The 24,696-nt window shown below is 41.6% G+C and overlaps 2 protein-coding genes, 1 long non-coding RNA gene and 1 other non-coding gene across 19 annotated transcripts in view; 2 read left to right on the top strand and 2 right to left on the bottom strand.

Moving 5' to 3' along the window:
• The window catches only part of TUNAR (TCL1 upstream neural differentiation-associated RNA), a 161,384-nt gene extending 150,531 nt beyond the window's left edge, over positions 1-10,853 (bottom strand). For 2 of the 16 annotated variants that reach the window (XR_011096888.1, XR_011096889.1), the window contains exon 1: positions 10,518-10,853. Coding sequence is in view for 1 of the 16 variants with exons in the window: in XM_068682825.1 (XP_068538926.1) it covers positions 10,518-10,661 (144 nt within the window). In the remaining 15 variants the exon portion in view is untranslated. Of the gene's footprint in view, positions 1-1,499; positions 1,601-7,357; positions 7,862-10,517 lie in introns of those variants that run through there. The other 14 variants (XR_011096887.1, XR_011096883.1, XM_068682830.1 and 11 more) reach the window with 12 other exon arrangements.
• Positions 10,854-13,072: 2,219 nt separating this feature from the next.
• GLRX5 (glutaredoxin 5) lies at positions 13,073-18,140 on the bottom strand. Its single transcript, XM_068682835.1, has 2 exons — positions 17,784-18,140; positions 13,073-14,383 (listed from the first exon to the last, which is right to left on the bottom strand). The coding sequence occupies exons 1-2, from the start codon at positions 18,097-18,099 to the stop codon at positions 14,205-14,207; spliced, it is 495 nt and encodes a 164-aa protein (XP_068538936.1). The 5' UTR covers positions 18,100-18,140; the 3' UTR covers positions 13,073-14,204.
• Positions 18,141-19,572: 1,432 nt separating this feature from the next.
• LOC137858199 (small Cajal body-specific RNA 13) lies at positions 19,573-19,845 on the top strand. The gene has a single exon (XR_011097569.1). It is a non-coding gene; the product is annotated as a small Cajal body-specific RNA 13 (non-coding RNA).
• A 1,317-nt stretch (positions 19,846-21,162) lies between these two features.
• On the top strand, positions 21,163-23,069 carry LOC137856929 (uncharacterized). Its single transcript, XR_011096890.1, has 2 exons — positions 21,163-21,522; positions 21,743-23,069. It is a non-coding gene; the product is annotated as an uncharacterized lncRNA (long non-coding RNA).
• The last annotated feature ends 1,627 nt before the right edge of the window (positions 23,070-24,696 follow it).

The raw sequence follows: 24,696 nt of genomic DNA on the forward strand, positions 1-24,696 counted from the left end.
TAAGGTGTCATGTAGGTACAGGACATGTAAATTGACATCTGAAGGCATCTGCTAGAGCCCATAGCTGCCACTCCAAAACAACAGAAGTCCTATGCCAACACTGCAATGCTCTATGAATGTCCCACTTACTCCAAGGTATCTCAAATGGCACCAGGCACAATTGCTTAAGCAATTGAACCAAGCTCCCCAGGTGCCTGCACACCTCTTTGAACCCCACTGGCAGTACTGATTAATTATCACTGACTAAAATCAAAGCACAGAATGCTGTTTCACATGTAGACCCCTCCATGAAGACACCAAGGTTTTCCCAATTCTCCTCTCAGGGGACCATTGCCAGCTGTGACACAGAAGCACACCAAAAGAACATTCTACCTTGAATCCCACCGCTTACAGCCTCTTTTCTCAAGGAGGACCCACAGACAGCAAAAACAAACCAAATGACACTGCTCACTCTAATTGGAGCACAGTGGATGAAACACAATCAAGGACAAACCCTACTCAGTTGGTTAATCAGTGTTAGTTCATTGATTTAAAAACAAACACACACATTAAATTGTTGATGCAACAGGATACAGAACCTGAGCCTTGGAGCTCAAGGAATTATTTCCAACAGAATCTGTAATGGAGTCTAAAGGGTCTCCCAATTCCTGCTCTGGCATCACAATTGCAGCCACAATAAACTGCTGTAGGAGGTCAGGGTCTCCTCCCGAACTGCTCACTCTACCCTAATTACAAAAGAATGCAAGACTCGTTTTGATTTTAATCAGAAAACGTATACAGGCTTTTATTATTATTATTATAAAAGTAATGCACATTTGTTGAGCTCCGATGGAATATATAATCCAAAGCAGCAGCACTGCTTGAAAAACAGTAAAACACTTTCTAACAGCTACACAAAACTTTGGATATTTTCAGTTGTACTTCAATGTGGTAAAGCAAATAGGTACTTCGGGTTCAAACTCATTACCATTCAACTGTCTGTTTATAAAGGAATAAAAAGAGACATTTAAAATATAAGTGTATTGAAGGCTCTTAAATCTCATGAGCCAATCTAAAGTTAACTGAGTGAATCGCTCAGCTGCAGTCAACTAATAGGAGGGGGGAGAAAAAAAAAAAAAAAAACAACAACAACAACTCTGAGAAACCACTTATAGTTCTATACATCCATCCTCCAGGATTTGATTTCAAAGTCAAGTAAGTCCCCAGAAATCAGTCTCCAGGACTCCCTAGAACTATTCTGTATTAGAACTATTCTGTATACCAGCATAGGATAAACTTATTTTCCAACCTAAATGAAGACATCCAGATTGAAAAAAAAAAAAAAAAAAAAAAAGATGGCAACTGAACAAGGTCAATGGGTAGTAGAAGTATAAAATAAATAAAAAAGTAAAATTATGATCAGTTTGACTTCTGAATTTCAAACACTAATCAAAGCAAGACAGTGAACTAAGGAAAGCATTAACCCAACTACTCACATCACGAAACAAAGATTTGCCTACCAAGTAAAATTCAGATCAGTTTGTGTTGTCCTCTCTGAACACTAGTTCCCAGTACTCTTTAGGTAGGATGTTGTAGAGCTCCATTGTGTGCTGTTTATGATCTCCATATGAAAAAAAAAAAAAAAGCATGAAAAAATAATCTCTAGAGATTGAGACACCTATTCAGTCTCATTTCATGCTGAACTTAGGCACTGTGATTCTTGGTGGAGTTTAGTTTACCTCAAAGTGGAAAGGACTTCAAGCAGCAAAATTTTGATATTAATAACCCCTAAAATAAGAGGTTCCCTCTAAAGGGTGGAACAACTTTCATCTTCAGTGCTAAAATTACAACGTAAACCATTGTTGCCCTTTGTCTGAATTTTGAAACTGAGCTTGATTTTTAAAATCAATCAAGCACCTACAGTTGCTGTTGAACTCAGCAGTTCTGGAAATCAAATTGACCATGCAAAAAAAAAAAAATAGCTGCAGCTTCCTTCCACCAACTCAAAGACCCAAACTTCCACTATGGGTGTGAAAAGGGTGGGAAATCACTACATACATCATTACCATTTGCCGTATTCTAGTAAGGATTATCAGAAAACATTTGTGTTTTTCTGCTAGCTGGAGCAAAGCCAAATATTCACAACTTAGACATTTCAAGAGAGTTCAGATGTTATTGATAATAAAACAAACACAAAGATTTCCCCCAAGACTATAGCTATAATTGTCATTTCCTACTAAGGAGGAAATTTTTCTTTGTCTTACTGATCAATAAAGTGGTTTTGAGGATCACTCGATCATCACAATTTCTGACACCTTATTGTGTTACCCAGCCCAGAGCAGTTTTGGCTGTGGGCAGAGATGTCAGAGCTACCTGCTGTTTTGCTGATGCAGAGGGAACAAGATGACTGCAGGTTCGTCTGAGACTTCAACATGGAAACCAGCTCGAGAAAAGCACTAGATGATGGTATTGATACACAAGCAGATCATATTTGCAAGGTTTTAGTTCTTTCAAGCTCATGACAGTTATGGGTGTTTCATAAATGAAAAGGAGTGACCCAAACTTAACAAGCCTGAAGGGTTAGCAATTTAACTCTACTGCAGATCTTGAATCTGGAAAAAGCTCACAAGCCTGCACCTTTTCTGCTGTGCCAAGCAGCTGAATTACTGTGTGACAACACCAGCCCCAGCATCCTGTGGTAACAGAAGGGAGACTTTTCCAACAGAAGAGCCCTGGAACAGCTGAGCAGCAGGACCCTCGGGACTTGGGAGGCTGAGTGAATCAGCCAGCTCTGCTCTGTGCTACCATGGCTAGACTGATCTTGCATCTAAATTAGCTAATTTAAAGGTGTTCTGAGCACCTCTGCACCATCCTTTCCTCCCTTCTGTGACTCTGCACAGAAAATTTAAATGAAAGGGTGAAACACATACTTCTTAAAATCTACAGCCTAGTTTATCACCTATAAATATAATGCTTCTCCTGGCATCTTGTGGCTGACACTGTTCCCTACCAAATGCCCAATGAAACACTAGAAATGCTGTAGATTGGAGCCTACTGATGTGAAAATAATTGTACAGAACAGAGCAGAGAAAGCAGCAGGGCTATTCCAGAAGCCTGTAAATCCATTTTTTTTTTTAGTATGTATCATTTAGTGTTACTATAAATCAGCATTTCCCAAATGACAGAGCACACATCAATTGAGATGCACAGATCTCAAAAGCAAGGCATATCATCCTATGCCTTCTAATTAGCAGTGCTGTCCTGATTGACTCTGGATCTACACCAGAGTCAGTACAGCTGTGAGCTGGTAGTGCTATGGGGGGCAGCAGCAGCAGCTTCACACACTGGGACAGGGAGGAAAGGAAGGAGAGATCCTATGAGTACAGGAGGGATACATGGAAACAGAAATCGGAAGAAATAGGAGTAGGAGAACTCACATGGGCAAAAGCAAAGGACAAGAATTAAAAACAAGGACATAACAGTCCTGTGATCTATCCTGTTGGAGGGACAGGTAGGAACCACAGCAGAAAAAGACAGCAGAAAAACATCCCATCCTACAGGCAGAGCCAGCAGGTTGAAGAAGGCGGTTGTCCCCTTCTGTTCTGCCATCACGAGGCCTGGACTGGACAATCTTTAAGGTTCCTTCCAACCCAAACCATTCTATCACGCAGTAAAAGCATCATTTCTATATTGTAAAAAGATGCTTGTTTTCCACTAACTCGCTTTTTTTTTTTTTTCCCCAAGTAACATGGGCAGTTAGTCAACCTTCTGACAGCATGAAAGTAGGGGGGTGCCTTTACACCAGTGTATGGGATCTAAGAACACAGTGAGGAGGCCACAGATCATCACAAATTGCATAAAATTAAAATACAAAAAAAGAACAACACATGTGATTAAGGGTAAATGTAAGAATTCTGATGACATTTTCCTCTCAGTTCATCCCAATCATCCCTTGTAAACATGAGGGTACTGTTACAAAGCCTTGACATTAAAACTTATTTAATTCATTCATGTCTGGAATTTGAAAGTCATTGTATTTTGTCTCTCGTCTTTTTTTCCCTGAAGTTATTTTGACATGTTCATTTTTTGCTTCCCTAGCACCAAATGCCTCCTTTTACACAGCTAATTGAATCTGTCTTTAAATATATATATATACACACACACTTCCATCAGGTGCAACTGACAGAGGTAAGGAGGATTCAGTGACCAGACCCAGGCTTTACCCAACAAATTGGAGGTGATAGTTTTGTTGAAGTTTTTCTTGCCCCATGCATTTGTTCACCAAAAAGCTGCTGTGTTGGTGCTACCTGCAGGAAGGGTCACCACGCAGTGCTGTCACCCAGCCTGGGGGGTTCCAATCCCCCAAGCACATTGACATCTTGCAGAGTAGCCACGGTACCTGATGCTCCTCAGCAATTGCTTCTTTCACATCCGTAACTAGATTAGACTGATTGAAATTATAATAGATAATGGGTGAGGCACAATTTTAATTTACAGAAATATTTCTCTTTAGATCCTAACATGTTAACATCTTCCCTTTTCTTTTACTATTTTTTTCCCCACTTCCCACTCTCTTTTCATCCAGTTTATAAAGTATAAACGTATGGCTGGGTAAAGAGGGTATGCTTCCTCAGATTATCTCAATCCTGATTGTAACCACAGGTGTAATTGTTACCTCCCACTCCTCCAACACAATAGCTATTTTTATTAGGGAGGGCATGTTTTTTGCAAAAGATCAGCTATTTCATACTGTGTTCCTCCAGAACTCTTCAAAGTACCATCTGGAGCTGGTGACTTACTGCTTCTTAAATTATTGATTTGTTCCAACTCTTCTTCTGACACATCCTGATTACTGGAAAAGAGCAAGTCCCAGTAGGAATGGCTCTAATATTCTCTGCGCTGGAGACTGATGCAAAGAAATCATTTAGATTCTTAGCAATGTCTTTATCTTCTTTAATTTCTATCTTTAATCTTCAGTGATCCAGTTTCTGAACTACTAATTAATTATCTCTTGACAGAATAATAAACCTAAAGCATTTTTATTTCATACCTCTAGCATTTTGCAGTGTACTTGTATTTCCTTTTAATTCCCTCATCTAGTATTTACGCTAATTAATGCACCGATGTATAGGAAATCTAAGCTTACGTTTTCAAATTTGAAAGGATTCCCATCAGACAAAAAAAAGAAAAGAGAGAAACAACAATAAAACCTCTCAAGCCTGCCATTCAGCTGTACTGGTTTACTCCTTGCCTGCCTAGTATTATTTTTTGTTAGCAATGTATGTGCCCTCCAGACTCTATTGTTGTTCTGAAGTTCAATTCATGGCATCTTTAAGGGTTTTTCTTCTGGTACTTTTCTTCCATCAGGATCTTTCTTGACAAACCCTGTCAACATTATCAAAATATTAATATTCTGAAGTTCAAATTTCACCATCGCTTTTCAGTGCCTTATCTCTCACTGAGTTACTGGACCATATTATGTTAATATGACTGCTAGCAGCTTCAGATACAATTTTGTCTTGAATTCCTTCCTGCACACTGCTTAAGATCAAGGACCAAAAAATTCAGGATGTCAGTATTTAAGCACCTAAAAAGGGAACTTTCATCTGAAATCTCATATCTGCTTATGACACTGATCCAGGCTGAGTAGGTAGGTACCTACACCTTTCTTAGGTCTGCCAAAAGCAACAACTAGGCAGACCTGGAGCACATAACCCACACCAGCAACAAGCCTGTGATAGAAGCTGCCTTACTTGCTTCTAGACATGGAGAGGCTGCATATGAGGGAGACCAAGCCAGTATTGCCCACTATGCAGGAAGCACTGAGACACCAGGAAAGAGGGCACACAATCTCCCTTCTTGTTGGAGCAGGGTTCCTGGATCAGGAAGAATGGCAATGTTTTTGGGGTGAAACATTATAGCTTGATGATTTGGAGTCTCAGAGTAGAGAGGTCACGTAGGTTTGAGTCACTGTGCTGATCCTCAGTGCTTTATTTTATCCAAGAGAGTTTAGTGCAAGACGCACAGTCCCTAAAACAAAACTTGTTACAGCCTAGTTCCTGCCAAGACACCCCTGTAATACATAGGAAGAGGTTATTTTTCTGACATAGAGATGCACAGGACCATGCTGATAGAGCTAAAGTTGTGGTCTGAGGCCTGGACCCTCTCCTGCACTCAATCCTAAGGCCTGGTCTTGAGCAACACCCAGTCCCAGCCATAAAACTTGACAGCTCTTCAGCAAAGCATGCTGAACTGTACCTCAAGCCCACATGAGAAGTAAAGGTGTCTGATCAGACTTGCTTCAGTCTACTTTATTTCTGTTATGCTTATTCCTAAATGGGTAGATGCTTCTTTATAGTTTTCTTTTGGTTCCCTGCTGCTGCCACACCTCATTACTGCTGGGCATGAGAGCCTGGCCACCACACCCCTGCCCAGCTCCCCCTCCACAAGTTGCCAAATGATCGCTCAGGCAGCAAGAGACCAAGATGTGTCAGCAGAGCTTTAAATCATTTATTATTAGCAAGTGGTTGGAATAAAAAAAGAAATCAGCCTAACTCCATGGAAAAGACAATGAGAATTAACACTGCTCTGCCTGCCGCTGCTAAAGCCAAACACTGAATTGTTAACAATTTAGCAAGAGGAGATGGCATGCAGCACAGGCAATCCTCACACCCCAGCCTATACTCCCCATTGGGGCAGCCATCCCACACAGGTGGCATGATCCTCCTCCACCATCATGCTCCCTTCAGCCACGAAGCTGTGGGTGCAGCAAACTCAAAATGCTGTTGTAGCAGGACACAGCAGCATTTAGCCAGGCTTCATAAACCATACACATACCAGCAACCAGCTTGCTGCCTGCCTGAATGCACAGAGACCTGTTTTTGGTAACTCCAGACAGAAAACAGGTAGAAGTCTTGGTGGATTTATATTGCATGAAACCCCAGGCCAATGGCTACATATGCAAAAAAGAAAACTGAGACCCTGCCCTCCTGTAGTGGGGGAAGAGGCTTTTACTGAACTTTTCTATTAAATATTCTGCCAAGGCCCAGTGACCACTGCTGCTCTCATCCAGCTCCTTCTGGTCTTTTCTGGCCAAATCCATAGCTTCTGGACGCAATGAGAGGATGGCAAAACAGAAAACTCCACCGCAACCACCTGACCTCTTGCTACTCTGGGCTCAACAGACCATCCAAATCCCCTCTTCCCACCTCACCAGCCTGGGTGGGAGGGTGAGCTCCACAGCTGAGCACCCCCGCGTGGCATCGGCAGCAGCTCAGCCCCTCGTGTCCCCGTGCACATCACGCGTCAGAGGCAGTCAGCAGCCAAATGGCACCACATCCCCCTACCTGGGTCCTTGCCAAAACAGAGCCACCCTTACCTTTCCGAGACACGTGTCTGCAGGAACAGGCTGTCCCGTGGGATGGCAGGGAGGCCGTGGGGAGCCCCTGCACCCAGTCTTGCTGTTCACCACCCTTGGTAGCGATGGAGCCGGCACCCAGCAGATGTTTGGCTTGGGTGCAGCACGTCCCAGGCTCCGGTCAGGGCAATCAGCCACGAAGCTGCTCCCTGCTCGGCTCTAGCATCTTGCCAGCCACGCAGTCCAGGGAAAAAACGCCTCCTTCGAGCACCAGCGTCATTTCAGACGCGGGCATAGGATCACCTGCCTGGGAATCGCATTATGGATCGGAGGGGAATACACTCCGGGCTCAACACCAGCACATTCTTCTCCCCAAAGAAAACGGGAATCCCAAAGAATAACGTGCAACACAAAAAGAAAACAGGGAGGGCTGCGTTGAAGGATGCTTCTGGGTCAGGGCTGTGCCGTTTGCTGGTTCAAGAGCACCATCTCCTGGGTGGCCTCGGTGCTCGGCTGATGGGAGTCCAGCCCAGAGCCGGGTTCTTCAACGCACAGAGCACTGCAGGAGAGCACATCCCAAACCCTGCCTCTCCTTAAACCACCAGCACCAGGTGTTCCTGAAAACTAGCCCTAAAAGTGGTCTCCTCTAAGCTCTGAAGGTCTAAACATGTACCCAGTCTGTGGGGACCACGTTCTCTTTGCAGTAATAAAGACATGCCATTTGTCAAAGGTTACTTACATTTGCTTTAAGAAAAAACAAACAAACAAAAAAACACTAAAATTACTTGAAAAGCTATTTAGATTTCAGACAAATGAAATAGTGAGTAAGACCTGAAACATTAGGTTTCATAGTATTACCGTTCAACCAGAAGAACTTGGCTAACAAGTAGTATTTCAAAAATACTTATTGTAGTGTGGATTTGACATGAAAGCTCTAAAACGCTTGTTAATATACCCTTTAATAGCATGCATTTTCACTCACCGGATCATAGATTTAAGACAAAAGACTCCAAAACTTTATTCTCAGCTCTGTAGTTATCATAGTATGACTAGCAAATCACTTCTCTGTACTGCAGCTTATAATGGCCTGTTAAATGAACATTTGAGTGCCCTACTTCACTGCTCTGAGGCTAAATTGCATGTAAGAATCCTTTGGGCTTTGAAGAATGGGATTATATAACAAATAAAAAGTGTAATTCAATGATTCTTCCTAATTCAATCCTCCTCCAAAGCCTTTCTGACTCAATTTACCATGAAATGTCAAGTAAAATTTTAAAGGATTTTATTTGACATTTTATTAATCTTTATAAAATAGTCAATCAGTCCCCTATGTGCAAGCTTCACATTAGAAAGAAGTCTAACTACAAAAACATACATACCAGTGTCTCAGTGTATGTGCAGGAGAAGTCTCATGTGGTTTTTTTGTTTGTTTGTTTGTGTAGAACAATTGCAACTGTGCAAAAAAGTGACCCATCCATGACTTGTTACAGTTAACTTATTTAATTTACAAAGCTATTTCAATATGAATATTGAACTCTGCCCTTGGATTCTTCTTAGGCCCCATAAATAATCATCACCTGCATGTATTTCAGTTACACAAAATACTTTAGAAGTTATGGCACATATTTCAAATGTTAGAGAAACTAGTTTCAAGTGACTCCCTCTGTCTTTAAAGAAGTCTACAGTGTGTTTATTTACTATACTCTGATTTGAAAGGCCTTTAAACATTCCAATATTTGAGGGGAAAAAAGTTGCCTTTATGAGGTTTTCTTCTTTATAGGGGAGCACAAGTCAGTAGCAATCCTGCAAGCATTTTCAGTGTCTGAGTAATCAGAAAAAAACTTCAAATCTTCAAAACCAGGAAGACATGAATTTTGCTCTTTATATACAACACCACACCTTTCTCACACTCTACAAGTTTTATAAAACAAACTTGTAGTCACACCCTAAAAGTTTTATACAACAGAATGGTCTTTCTAACCAAAACTGTCTTTGCTCCTAGCCAACTCCCTTACCTCCAGGGAAACTAGACACTTGTGAGAAGCTAGACAGTAAGGCAGAGTTTATAAATCCAAAGATCTTCCCCCAATCCTAAATCAATTAGGATATAAATTCATAGTTCTGTTTTTGATACTTCTAGTACAAGAACTCAGATGTTTTCCAAGAAGGAACATTTTTTTAAAAAAGCAGTAAAGACTACCTGGAAATTACACACACAGGCGAAACAGCACAGGTTCTGTGCCAACAATGCAGATCTTGTTTTTATTTTAGCTTAAATCAAATAAAGCCTGAATCTACAATGTGAATTTTTGTACATACCTTTCAAGGCAAATTATTGAAAATAGAAACTGAACCCTTCACTACCTTAATCCTTTTTTTCTAACTAAAATCTGTTTTCCATAAATGATATATGGGGATAGGCCCCAAGCAGTTAAATCAATTAGCAGCTTCTGTATCCAGGAGCACGCCACATAATTGATCTCGGTGCACTAAGACAGCGCTGTTCAATGGAATAAGCAGCCTCCCAGCAAAAAGATGTAACACACAAAAAAAGCAAGCAGCACTATAGACAATTCCAAAACTTCAAACCCTCTTTAACTCATTGTCTTTCCACCTTTGCTTACAGAGACATAAACAAGTGCTGCCTGTCTCGTAATAGGTGAGCATTTTTTGCTTACATAGTCCTGTATTATGAATGTTGAAAAACCTGTTGTAAGGAGATCTGTTTTTCTCCTGGGGGGTAGGGGGGGGGGAGGTTGGGGGTAAGGACACAAACCAGATTAGACAAGGATTTACTGTTCAGTCTGCCAGGTTTACATTTTAATATTACCATTCTTAGATGCCGGCACTGAAAAGGCCTTGACTAGATTACTAGTGCCAGTTTGGGAGAGGTTTCCCTTAGTATGATTCTCTGATTTCACATTCCCACACTTTTTCTATGCGTTTTGTTATCATTAACAGTCTCCTGGGAAGTTAAAAAAAATAAAAAATAAATTTCTAGCCCACCTTTCTGAAGAATACACTGAGAAAATAAGGCTCTATATTAACAGACCCAAATAAAGGCACTTGAAACACCTCAGGACATTTTACACTTCTCTTTTCATGATAGACAAGAAAAACAAAACATTGACCACACTGTTAAAGCAAGGAAAAGGACACTGATGCCAGAAAATTCACTTACCACGTAACCCATTAGGGTGTTGGGAGCCAGTAGCAACTTGTTTTCTCTGGGAAACAACTCTTGGCTTAACTGATTTGAGTTCTTCCAAATAAAAATTAGCAAGGTAATAAAATAACATCTGTAACTGGCTTCTGTCTGCCCCATCAGTTCAACAAGAGCAAAGAAACCCACCCCTCTTTGGTGGAGGCCTAACCTTTCTGAAATCAGACTGCTTGTATTATATAACTGTTCTCATTTGCTTTAATCAAACCACTTTGCTGTATATGCAGCAGGTGAGAAGTGTTACAAGATGCAAAGGATTACCTTAATTAATGATCTGGTGAACAGCTTGGTTCACTTAGCTCAGCCTTTTACCCCAACAGCAGTATCACAGGCATCCTCAGAGGACCATACAAGTAATTACAATCATAGTAGAGAACTCCAGCATGTCAATCATTCATACTACAGTCCCATACTAATAGAATGATAATAACAGATAATGGTTTACATGCATCCATCTCATCGCAAGCCCTCAGTAGCTCAACACAGCCAAACTGGGTCCACAAGCATCTCACCTTAGGAGCACTCAGCCAGGACACCCACCTGGTATGACACAGGAGAGAGAAGTAATGGGGCTCACGGGGTGTTGCTAGAGCTGGCAGCTCAGTATGACCTACCTTGATCAGGAGACGCCGTTCAGGTGGTAATGCTCGTTCACGCCTTGATGCCTGCTGTGCTGAGATGCAGTCATACATTGGCAACCTCAGGAAAAGGCAGACTTGCTTTTCTTCACCAGAGACAGATGGCAAGGTCAGCACCCTGCCTGCTCTCAGCTGTCTTCTCAGCAACTTCCCAGCCAGCCTTCCCAAGACATGCTCCTGAGCACTATCACCTCTTCCACAATCAGGGAAGCACAAGCAGCGATGCCCAGTGGTGCTCTGCCAGCTGCTGCCTCCTGTGAGGAATCACTCCTCCTGTAGGGAGGTCACCATCACATCCTCCCAGCTATGAACTCCTCATGCACAAGACCCCCACTACAAGCTTAGGGCACCCACTGATTGAAATCACCATCTGATTAAGCGGAGAACAAACTAGTGCCAATTTTCTAAAATGATCAACCTGAGAACTAGCTTGTTAGGGGAAATTCTCAATCAACTCCCAAAATAAGTGTCTTTGTGAGCATCTGAAGCTTTACTGATGTTGATTTTTTTATTGCAATGAGATTAACGTGAATATTTACATAGATAAGATGCAACATGTAAAAAGTGCTCATGCACACAGAGCCTGGCACATAAAGGAATGCAGGCAGAAGCCATATTTTATGTACCTACTCCTATGGTTTCGTTACACACACATTTTGGCATTGCTCTTCCTTCTACTTGCTAATTACAAGACATGCTAATTAAGCAAAGGATTGATATAAACAGTACTGCACATTATACAAATTTTAAACTGAGTAATTAAGAACAAAAAGGGAGAAAAACTATTCATAATTTCAATAACAGCAGAAGCCTGTGGCGGATAGGAGGGGAAATGCTCTTCAGAGGAGAAAGAAGACCTGACAAAGCTAGAATTACCTTTATCTTAAACTAGTACCAGATAATACTGGAAATATTGAACTTTCACAGAATAATAAAGAACAAAGCTCCACAAAACAGCAGACTGGGGGGTCCTTTTTTTTTTTTTAATAGATTTAGTAGCCAGACTAATAATTAAACATTGAAGTAGAAAATAAGTGGCTTTTCTTCAAGTTACCTTATTCTTTGTCTACAGTGTATGTCCATTTCATTTGGTCTTTTGACATGAAAAAACAGAAGCTTTTGAAATTCATTTATTTTTCCAAACCTTATTTTACATTCAGAATGGCCAAAAAAAACATGAAAGATTAGCTGTAAGAAAGCTCATTTAACCAGATTTCCAAGAGACAAAGCTGAATTTGAGATATGCATTTCATGAATGTGATACTGTGTATGAACAAAAAACCTGTTGCACTCATACACATAACTAACAATCACAAATGACTGCCTCTGAGCATAGGTTATTCATAATCAGAGTTCATTCTCAAGTCAGTTCTACTGGTACTGGAGCTGAGCAGCTTTTTCATAAACAAGAGAATACAGAGAACATACACGCTGCATTTAATCCAGGAGACAGTGACTGCACTATACACAGCATTTACTGCAACCAGCACATTTCAAAATTTCTGTGAAGGCTGTACAAGTATAGCTTGCCTACTAGACCGCTTGCTCAAGTGAACAAGAGAGAAAACTGGAACTTGCATTAAATCTCATCTACCAGTTCCAGTCTGAACCTCCTCCACTGATAGTTTTTCCTTACTTGCATTTTAGGTTTCACATCAAAAGCAGTACCAGCTTCACTAGTCACTTAAAATAAAAAAGAATTATTGGAGACACTCTACATAATAGTTTTTCCAATCACTTGCCTAATTCACATGCAAACCATTTAGTGCTCTGTATTAAGAAAAGTAAATTGCATTTTGCTATTTTAAAGTAAATTTTATTTTGCATTTTATTATTTTAAAGCTTTGTTAGCTTTTAACCTTAGCAGTATTGCTATACAGATGAAGCTACACTGTTTAAGACAATTTCTTTTTACTTATGACAATTTTTTACTTTTTTTACTTTTTTTACTACAGGGTTATACAGTTATATGAAGACTTCAGAGAGCTTCCAACAAATACTTATCTATTCAGTAGCCTTTCTGCTGCACTTTTTATCTGATCTCCATGAAACATGTTGCCTATTTATCCTATGTTTGAAGACCATAATCCCTGAAGAACAGCACTCCAGAGGGAACACTTGGAATTACAACAAATCTAAAAAGATAACTTAGTAGCTACCAAATACTGCAGTAGTTACTAAAGTATTCTGCTGTAATGATGTAAACTAGAATACTGAAGTCTTAAAAAAAATCCCACATTTTTGCTGTGACACAGAAGAACTCCAACACACATAACCAGGGGGGAAAGCCATTTCACAAGAGGTAGAAAATGTTTTTTATAAAATCTTTAGGCACAATTCTTAGCAACCCTTTAAAAGCTAACAAAGTTACAAAGTAATAATGACCATTATACACTTATTCATACTAGTGTGTTTATTTTTACCCTTTAGAATAAAAGTATATTTCATGCACTCTCATATCGTCTTTTCTTCTATATTATTTGAAGACTGTTTTCTCCTATATCATATGAGAAATTTTACAAGCTCTCAGGAAGTCTTATCAGGAGTTATACAAAAGAAGATGCAATACTACTTTGCACTTTTTTTTTAAAAGGAACAAGGAAATGCAAACAGTGTTTGCATAGATTCATGTAACAAAGAACAAAGAAACAAACTCAGAATTCATAAAAATAAAATTATTAATTCTTTTGGTTTACTCCTGCCCTCAATCAAAAGAATGTTTTCAGAAGTGTACTTGTTTTTAAACATGATTTCCACAAATGTATGCTTTACAGTGCAGTGGTTATACTCATTTTCACAACAATATCCATAAACCAAAATACTGAGATCACTACATTTACCATGAGCTAAGAGACAGCCACTGATAAATCTTAGTGAAAAGATGCCTTAGTGAAAAAATGCCAAAGAAGATGCCTTCTTTGAGCTGAAGTACATAAGGCTTTACTGGTAACAAGTTCTTATTGAAGTTTTTCCTTATTCCTATCACAGCATCTTTTTTTTGCTTGTTTTACTTTTTGTCTTGGTCTTTTTCTGCATCCAGAAGTGCTGAGCGGATTCCTAACTTCTTCAGCTCTTCTACAAGATCTCCATTCTGATGCATCTGGAGGAGTATATCACAGCCGCCAACGAATTCACCATTGAGGTACACTTGTGGGATGGTGGGCCAGTTTGAGTAGTTTTTTATTCCTGCATTAAGAAAAACAAAGGCGTTAAATGTTTCCCCTCTCCCTCCAAATACAATGGAATTTTAAATGGAATACAATTGCTTCAAGCTGACAGAACTATTAATATTTTCATTTCTTCCCCACTGTGGCAGTAACTCATACAAATAACAGTAATGCTAAAAGAAAAACTACGTTAAATTTAGCTTTTGTTCCCATTCCAACTCTAGACATGGGTTGAAAGATATGAAGTCAGCTCCTACAGCGACTTCAAACATGCTGGAAAAACATGGTGTCTCCCTTCCCACCCAGGAAACAAGCAGTACTGTTTTCATTCAATCAAAGAGGTGGGAAATCTTGAGAACCACTGAGAAATGTTTATATCCCTTTACCTTTTACATTTCTCTAAGGAACTTTAAAGCATTCATGTTTTACTGAATTCATACAGCTATAATTTAAATTGCAGTAATAAGAAGATGCATTCACTCCTCTGGAAGCCTAAGAAATTTTAAATTGCTTTATCTTGCAGTGCCAGACCTTACAGCCCAAGGGAGGGGCACAAAGGTTGAAGTCTCTCAGAACTCACTATATCAAACAGAGCTAGCTACAGTCACAGTTATGAAGTACAGAACTGAAGTTAAAAACCATACTTCATAAAAGACAAAGTCATCCAAAAAATATTAACTGATCAGATGATATAAATCAAATCCCAAATTGTACTGAAAGACATCAGGAAAAAATATACAGAAGAATCAGTATACCTAGTTTGCCACTTTTAAAACAACCTTTTACACAAAGGTTGTGTAAAGGTTTTCTACACTATTTCATAAAAGATTAAAAAGATGGTAAGTAACATAAGCGTTCTAAAAAAATAACAGTAATCTAGAAAAATATTTGCTATGACAAAGTGTCTCTAACTATAAAGTGCAACATCAGCTAAAAGATTTTATTTTGACTTAATATTTTGTGCATGGACATCTAATGCTTAAAAAGCCCCAAATAGCAAGTTTGGCATATCAATGGCAAAAGGAATCAGCTAATCCATAACCATCTAACCCTATCTCTGGCATCACCACCTATAACTTCTTCCTTAGCACTTCACAAATACCTTTCTTGTTTGTTCAGATACAGTTTGCAGAAATTGGAAGTTTTGGTGTGAACTTGTGTTTCAATGTTCAAGAAAAGTAGTACTTCTCTCAAACATTCCTTGGCCTTTGAGCACTCCGAAGTGCTCAAACTATCCCCCAAATCTTTTTACCCTAAAAACCTTTTAACCCATAACAGCTGCAATAAAGAACTGAGTCCCAACACAAAGTCACACTCAGGGATAACCCTTCTCAAAAGAGCCACTGTAGATATGAAACAAGGTTTGTTTCTGTTAAGATATTGCAATGCTAAACATGAATTGAGACCCAAGGGCACTATATAATGTCTATTGCTAATAAACACTCCAGGGTAACATTATTCTTTTACAGAAATATCTTCTTCAAGGACCAGGCACTGATAGCACTTTCAAGGCTCTACTCAACTACAGATAAAAACATGAACACAGTCTAGCTGGACTGCCCTGTGTGCTGCCCTTCACATATGAGACAAGCTGCTTTAACTGTCTGTGTGCTGGAGCTCAACCAGGTTACAAACTGGATCTGTTAAATAAACCCTTAGTTCAACACGACATTTACCAAAACTGCTTCAGTACCATTAACGCAAGTCAGCCTGGTCTATGCCTACTGCACTGAGGATGCACTTCAGCGATGAACCCTTCAGAAGTGCAGACACTGCAAGGAGCTTCCTTCCCATTCCCTGGAGGTTATGGCTTCCCTCTGCACTTCAGAAGCTGCAGGCTTCTCTTTTCAAACACTTCTGTGAAACCTTACTCCAGTTAAAAGCTTGACAGCTGAACTAGCACATCATAAGGTGACTGTGAAGCCACAACCTGTGCAAACTACTACTGAAAGAGGTACCAAGAGCACTCCCCCTATTTCCCCAACTCCAGTGGCCATATCTCAGCCTCTCTTGCCAGCACTAGCACTAATGAGCAAGGAACCACATCAGGGAGATGATTCAAGCAACCAGTCTCACTCCTACCACACTGTCTCCAGAAAAGCAACACATTTTCATGGACATCATTAGCACTGGTGCAAGCATGGCTGGAGAAGAGTTAGCCCAAGAGTGAGAGGAAAGATCAAGCCCATCCTCATGGCAGAATCCAGTACTTAGGTAATGTATAATCTGAGAGTGAACTACAGCAGTTCTAACTGGTTTAAACCACCACTTTCCCCATACATACTCCCAAACTTCTCTACCACCTTAGAGATCTGAACCAGCCCAAGCACGTGTATCAGCTGAGAGTAGGATCACTTATGGCAGAAACAACTCAGAGAACTCTGAATTGTTGTGGAACCACAGCCCAAGAGAGAACATTAAGGTCTCTTAAACGAGCTTTGGTAATGAAGGATTTGTGTCAGAGAAACATATCCTCAGCTTGCATTTAGGTAAATAAATCACTTAACAGCAGCACTAGTAACTAGTTTTACAGAACTGACAGTGCTGTTAGGTGAAAAGTAAGGGTATGGAACTGTTTTTACAGCTTGCCCTATTATAGCAAAGGGCAAGCTTCAGCAAGGTCAGTTATAGTTCAGCTGAATTATATCAACCTCAAAATACCACGTTCCACTAGGTCCAGGAAAACCAACCAGCACTTCAAATACGCCTGAAGGACCATCTCTGCTAGCAGCCAACTCTTAGTACCAGTGCTGTGAAGAGGAATATACGCAAACATTTACGTTATCCTCAGCTAAGTACATCGCTGGTGACCAGCTCACGTGCCATATTCGCCTTGCTCAGGGAAGTGTGACAGGCTGGGTACCTGACTTTTCAGCACCTGAGGCCAGGAGAGATGAAGACGGCCTTCAGACAGTTGCTGTTGGATCACGTTTGGCAACCCACCAAACTACAGCTTCCAGCAGCCCAGCCCTCTCCTGTCAGAGGCCGCCAGCCACAGGAACAAGCATGGGCTGGCCGGTTAGGGGGCAGCAGGTAATGTAAGTGAAGCAAGGTAACAGCCCACCAGCTCTGGGATCAATGTGTCCTTCCCTAGCTGCTCACACCAAGGTCCATCCCTGCTGCTGGCTCTGGCACCCACCTCACCACACAACAAGCCAGGCCCAGCTGCAACCCTGCTAACAAACAGCGCTGGTTGTGCACACAAATCCCAATAAATTCACACTGACAGAAGCACTGCCTGAGGGCTCATGGAACCAAGAGAAACACACATGGCTCAACTTCGAGGATTTTAGTCTGTTTCAGTAGAATTTCAGATTAATTTTTCTCCTTTTTAAATAGCTTTAGTAAACCTTAAGACAAATAAGTTTAAGCACGCAACAGAGCCTGAAAGCCCCCCCCCCGCGGCCTGCCCCGCTGACCTTGGCGGAGGTCGGGGTCCTGCAGCACGTCGTGTGCGCGGTAGTCCTCGACGCCGTGCAGCCGCAGGATCTGCACCACGGCGTTGCTGAAGCCGCAGAGAGGCTGCTCGGGGCTGCCCTTCATGAACACCACCACCGGGTGCGCCCGCACCAGCCGCTCCACCGCCTCCCGCGACCCCGTGCCCGACCCCGAGCCGCCCCCCTCGGCCCCGCCGCCCTCGGCCGCCGCCTGGCTCAGCCGCCGCCGCCCGGCCCAGCCCCGCGCTGCCCAGCCGCCCCCGGCCAGGCGCAGGCCGGCGCGCAGCGAGCCGCTCATCCTGCCTCGGCCCCCACCGCCCGCGCCAACTGCCCGCCCCTGCCCCGCTGCGCCGGCCTAGAGTCACCGTTACTCGCTGATTGGTAGAGACAACGAGAGGTCGCGCGGGATCTACGCCTTTTCATAGGCAAAACAGCTGTCAATCAACGCTGACAGCCAGTAGCGTGAAGCTCCAGCTAGCTTTGTCCCGCCCACCAGCTCTGTGCGGCTATTTGTGGAGCGGACGGCGCTGCCGCAACTCCATTGGTAGAATCACCCGTCAATCCGCGCCCGGAGGGTTAACCCCGCCTACTCCCTGCCACCATTGGCCAGGCTCCCCCGGCGCGCTGCCTTAAGAGGGGCAGGGCGGAAGGGGGAGCTTCTTCCGCTTCCGGTGCTGGCGGTGGGCGGGCTGTGAGTGGGGGCGGGCATGGCGCTGGTTGTGCTGCGGGTGCTCGGGGCCGGCTCGGGGCTGCGCCCGGCAGCAGCTCGGTCTGCGAGGAGCCTCGGGGCAGGCCCTGAGGCCTCTCCGAGGGCTGGGAGCGCAGTGCAGGAGAGTTCAGCGGCGGCCGGGCGGTGAGTGGAAGAGGTACAGCGAAACCTTCCTCGCTACTGGGAAATGAATTAGCACGGCTCGCAAATAGCAGGCCTAAATGCACCTTTAATCTCCCGTTAATTTACGGTATGGATCTGGCACCTGTACTTTTGGTGTATTAACGGCCACTCGTAGGCCTTAAGAAAAGGAGTTCCCCAAGTAACTCGTGCTGTTCAGCTCCTCCGGGAGTGCCAGCTGCAGCGCAGAAGGCAGCGGGTTCTGTGCCTGCGTTGTATGGAGCACTGCTGCAGCTTTCAGATGTGTGTGAAGCTATGAAAAAATCCTTAACAGGGATCTGAAGGCAAAGTTCACATATTGCACTGCAAAGGAGCATTGTATATTGGGAGTATATTGTATATATGGCAGTATGTTTTTCAGCCACCTTATTTTCTTCTGATCTAGACAGAGAAGTCAATGCTTGCCTGTTAATCGTAATGCATAAAACACAGAAGGGTTGTTTACTATGTATGTGTTACTATCCAGTGTGAGCTGGATAAAACTAGTAAATTCCACAAAGGTTTTTGTCATATGGTTATGTTATACAGAATCAGAGCCTTAAGTCTTAAGTGTAAGAGGCTTAGTGGTATACTTTCACACCTTTAGTCTAGCTGAAACACTCCTGCCACTCTGTTTCTGGAGATTCCAGAGGGAAATAAATAAAAATTGATTGAAAAGAAAAAGCTTCTACTCTTAAAGCTAACTAAAAGCTTTCAATTAAAAATAATAAGTTGAAGGAACTTGATACTATCTGCATTCCTGTATACTATTTTAGCTGTTTCTCCAAGCAGATGGTTAATAAATAGAATGTAGAATAAGGACATCAAACTCATGTGTCATAAAACTTTGTGAGGACGTGTTCCCCTGGGAATGACATAGCCAGTTCTAAGTTGCAGCTTAATCCTCTGTAGTCGAAGAGATGCCCTTGGTTGCTGGTACTCTGGGCAGACCAGGCTTGCAGAGAGAGCACTGATGGGAGGAAGCCGAGGCATGCCTGTAAGAGTAGTGGCAGCAACATGTGCAATGTTCCTCTAACAGCTCGCATTCTGTTGTCACGGAGATAATGGCTCATCCCATGTCATTATCGATCTATCAACAGTAAGAGCAATTTTGCAGTCTGATATTGTTTAGCAAATAGAGCAACTTCTGCTGAACACTTAAAAACTGCTATAAATTTTGAAAAGCTTCTGCAATGTCTGTGTGCTTGGTTAAACAGAAGTACCTGAACTCGTAGTTATTTGTTGTAGTGATGTGAGGTGATGCTAAGCTTAACAGAATGCATTTTAAAGAAAACATTTAGCACTGTCAAATGTTCTTATATTGCAAAATATGCAGCATTGTGTAAGGGAATAAACAGTTCTCGCTGCTGATAAGACTTGAACAATTAGCCTGTGTACTCTGTACTAACAGAAATAACTATTTGTTATCTGGTTCAGTTTGCTGTTGGTCTAAGTGAAACTTCTTATATTTTCCAGATAATGATTTAAATCACCTGTTCAGAAGAAATATTAATGGGACTTCCTTGAGACTGCTGATGTTTTGTTGATGTTGTGGTTTAACCCGGCTGGCAGCTAAACACCACACAGCTGTTCGCTCACCCTCCCCCCTCCCTCTCTAGGATGGGGGAGAGAAATGGAAAGTGAAGCCTGTGAGTTGAGATAAAGACAGTTTAATAAGACAGGAAAATAATAATAACAATAATAATATGATGATGACAATAGTATTACCACTGATAATATGTACTGTGGAGGAATGGTTAAGTGAAGTAGGTCATGTGAATAACCTACTTGGAGGTCGCGAGCTAAAAAAGTATCGAACGCAGCTCATATGAGTCTGGCAGATGGCGGGAAGCCAATCAAGGGACAAAGGCATTGTGTCAGTGTGTGGATGGGAAAGTACCTAAGACAGGATAACGGTTGAGGGAATGAGGAGCTAGCTGATAAGATAGGGAAAGTTGCACTAACCAATAGTGAGCTTAGCTTTTGCAACATGTATGAGCTAATTATATTTAATCATATAAAAAACGGCTGAGCTATCCAATAAATTGAAGTTCACTGATCACTCTTATTGAGCGTCTGTGTCTTCCTTCCATTGACAGCAATGTACAAACAAGTGATGCACAATGCAATTGCTCACCACCTGCTGACTGATGCTCAGCCTAACCCCTGAGCAGTCCGGCCCCCTCCCCCGGCTAGCCATCCCTATATATTGTTTAGCATGATGTCAGATGGTATGCAATACCTCTTTGGCTAGTTTGGGTCACCTGTAAGCTGGGTCTGTCCCCTCCCAGCTTTTACTGCACCCCCAGCCTGCTCGTTGGCAGGACAGAGCAAGAAACTGAGATGTCCTTGGCTTAGTATAAGCACTGCTCTGCAACAATTAAAACATCGGGGTGTTATCAGCACTCTTCTCATCCTAAGCCAAAACACAGCATTCCAGCAGCTACTAGGAAGAAAATTAATTCTGTTCTAACTGAAACTAGGACGGTTGATCTTCCTGTTAGAAGATGTATTATCACCTCATTTTGAGAAGAGCAATAGGAGTTGATATTCAAATTACAGGGCTTAAATGGTCAGCCACAAATAAGGTTACTTCCAGGCATTCTGCAGCTGAGCAAAAACAGTAGTTATGAGTCAGTGGTTTGATGTGCTTATGTAGTATGCAAGCACACATCTAAAAATATTATTAGAGAGCTTTTTCTTCATGTCCAAGTTAGATACTTGTCTTCCTGACTTGTGGCAGGGGCTGGAAATGAAGCCCCTTATGTGTGTAAATAGTTGAGCTCTGCTTAAGTTTTTTTTCTTTTGAAGCTTTTTAACTGGGATGGTTTGAGCTCCTGTTCTGCATGTCAGGTAAATAATTTGAGGCATACAATCAGGGCAGCATCTGGCAGCATTAACATATCCTAAATTCTGAGAGCATTAAGAATGTTTAAAATGTACCTACAGTTCTGGCCTGCACAGTTAAAATCTGTGTGGCGTGCTTAAATTGTGAATGCTGAAGAAGCAGCTGTGAACAGTTCCTGATTATTAACAAGCAGAACTGTTGAAATACTATGTTTTTTTCTTGTAGAAACTCAAGCTCCATGGGAAATGGACACTTTAGAATCTGAGGTGTATCTAACTTGTCCTGGATCTAACCAAGAGACCTATAAGCAAGTTTGTTTCTGAACTAGATGAATAATTGAATCATATTTATGCATTCATAGGATAGTCCAAAGAGGGTGTTTGCATTAGCTTTAAAATTTATCAGTCCATTTCATAATTGACAGAGGCAAAGAATATACATGAAGTTGCATAAGTCAGTTTTAATGGATGATCTATGTGATCTGGGTGAGTTGATTTGGATCAAGGTAAGAATGCCTTTAGCAGGGAGAAGTCATGCTGGTAATCAAAGCAAAAACCTTTGAGCCTGGCATTTAATGATGAAAAATGTTCAAGCTTAAATGCAGACCTTGAAGCTAGATACAGAGTGATAGTCATAGAACATCCCAAGTTGGAAGGGGCCCACATGGATCATCTCCTTATGAAGATATGTCAGTTCCTGCTAAGTCTGCTTTTGGAATTGAGCAATAGAAAGCTAGAGACTGGGATTCTAATACATGTATCTCCTGTTCTTTGTGTTCACTTTTGACCAGTGTTGAAGAACGGGGTCCTGGGCCCTGAGCATCAGGCTTAACTACGTATGGTAATCTTTACAAATTGTGATGTACTTAAAATGCTGGAAGTGGCTTCTGGTCTTTCCTAAGCATGGGAAAACCCTAGGACATCTTTTGCCTGTAAGGAATTCTTGTTCCCTAGTAAAGTCCTAGAGCATGTTCATGGCACAGCTACTGTGATAGGAGTGCTTTTGTTGGCTTGGTTTGGTTTGAGAATGTGCAGCTGCAGAGAGGCAAGGAAAGCTCTGATGTGCGTGTCTTTACTGTCCACGAGGGGGCTCTGGCAGGTCGGGGCTGAATGCCCAAGGTCCTCAACTGAGTTACTTCACTAAAGTGGCAGGCTGTAGTAACTGGATGCCTGTTGCCCCCTGGGGTGTTTAAATCTGTTTTTCAATTCCTATAAAAATCTTTCTATACAAATTTAAAAAAAAATACAACAAGGTACTTTTCTGTCTTGTAAAAAATGTTGTATCTGTTAGAAAAACATGTCTCAACTGCAGTGGGTAAATGATCTTTTCAATGGGAGAGGACAGATGCTACCAAAACTGTCATCACATGGGGATCTCAACTGTATGAGAAATTTCTCCAAATAAAAATTCAAGTGTTTTGCACACATCAGCACATTTGTGTGCAACTCTGCAGCTTGCATGGAATTCTTATAGAGAATCTCAAGTATGTTTTTCTTAGCAATGTAAACTTGATGCTATGGTATTTCAATAAAGATTTGTTTTTTATTACACACCCTTCAGTCTCTTTTTTTCCTAGGAATGTGTTTACATGTTCTAACAGATTTGAGTTCTTATAACTTCCCTTTTGAAAAACTGCAGTCTAATCCGTGTTGTGAGCCTAAATCATGTGAATTGCTGTTTAATCTTTGCTTGACAAATCTGTATTCTGAGGAGTGTGGAAGCTTTTTGTTTAAACATTTGTCTTCAGTTGTTACTGTTAGCAATGTAACTTTGTTAGATGTAGCATAAATAAGCTCACTTCTGTAATTGAGGGTAATTCTCAGCTCTGGAAATGCTGAGGCTACTTCTCAGCTGTATACATTTGTGGCAGTGCAGAAGGGACATTGCAGGAATGAAGAAAGTGAGGCTTAAATGAGAAACTAAAATGAACCAATATGATCAATGGCATTATAAAAAATCTAGCTCCACTATTACCTGAAGAAAAAAAATCTCCCTCACTTGTGTACATCTGCATGTGGATTTGAATTTTTGTCAGCTTGAATTAATTTGACTGAAGTTTCGTGTGGGTGTTGAACAATTCTTTGTTCTACTAAAGAACCTAAACTTGGATGAGGTAAATGATAAATACGGTGATTCTCAGAAGACAGCTGTGGTGCAGAACTTGAAGGCTTGAGACTTTCCTGAGAACTCTCTGAAAGAAGTGTGCCTGGAAACTTGCCCATGTTTGCCTGCAATGTGCTGTTCTGGGAACGTTCCTTGTATATGTGCAAACTAAACCAAGCTTACTTTTTCCCACTGTGGTATTGTCCCTGGGTTTTGAATTTTTTTTGTGGACTGGGCTAGGGTCTGCTTCCATAAACCCCTGTAGAGGGTTTATGGTGGTACTGCTGGAGCAGTGCAGGGTAAAATCAGGAGTAGAAGAGCTTTATTTTTTTTTTAAAAAAAAAAGGCTCTTCCATGAACAAGCTAGAGGGGAGTAGGACAGAAAGGGCTAAACATGAGTGGCACACTGTTTAGCCGCTTCCTTGGACATAACTATGGAATTACAGGATTTAAAAAGTGCACTGAAAAGATGTGATATTTAATTGTAGCACTCACTGGGCTTATATAGAGGCCTGTTTTCTTTGAGCAGAAATGAGCCGTTTCTTTTTTTTTTTTTTTTTTTTACATTGCATCCTATGAGTAACAGCCTGGAAAAAGCCCTGATATTTAAAATCACTTTTTTTTGTGGTAGTGCAGTTCTGCAGAATGCAGTAGAGCATGCATCTGAGTCATCCTTGGGCTCCCTTCCTGATCAGTAGCCCTTTGGCTCTTCGTCGAGAAATTGGTTTCGATACTCACTTTTGTTTCAAGTTGTGGGAAGCTTGAAGAGATGAAGGTGCATCTGAGCAGCTACTTTCTATCTCTGTACTTGAATTTAAGACACTTGATGGCAGAAAGTTGATCTGTGCTCTGTTGTAGTTGTATGCTAGGCTACTATAAGGTCCATGTGCGAGGGAGGGAAGTAAAATTAAGGACTTCTAGAACTACTTTAAACACTGGTAGACAAGAATCATTTTGCCTAGCATGTTTCCTGCCCCTTAAAAGACCAGATACAAACTGCTTCACAAAGCTGGCATGTCTAGAAGCAAAGAGACCAGAACTGATGAAAGTGTAACTCCAGACCGCTGAGTCAGAGG

The sequence above is a fragment of the Anas acuta genome, chromosome 5 (genome assembly GCF_963932015.1).
Source record: "Anas acuta chromosome 5, bAnaAcu1.1, whole genome shotgun sequence".
Taxonomy (NCBI): Eukaryota; Metazoa; Chordata; class Aves; order Anseriformes; family Anatidae; genus Anas; species Anas acuta.

Bases quoted from the DNA above. Each gene is read 5' to 3' on its own strand.
- GLRX5 (XM_068682835.1), bottom strand. From the start codon at position 18,099: ATGAGCGGCTCGCTGCGCGCCGGCCTGCGCCTGGCCGGGGGCGGCTGG. The intron at 14,384-17,783 runs GTCAGCGGGGCA...TTCTTAATGCAG, and splicing joins GGACCCCGACCTCCGCCAAG to GAATAAAAAACTACTCAAAC.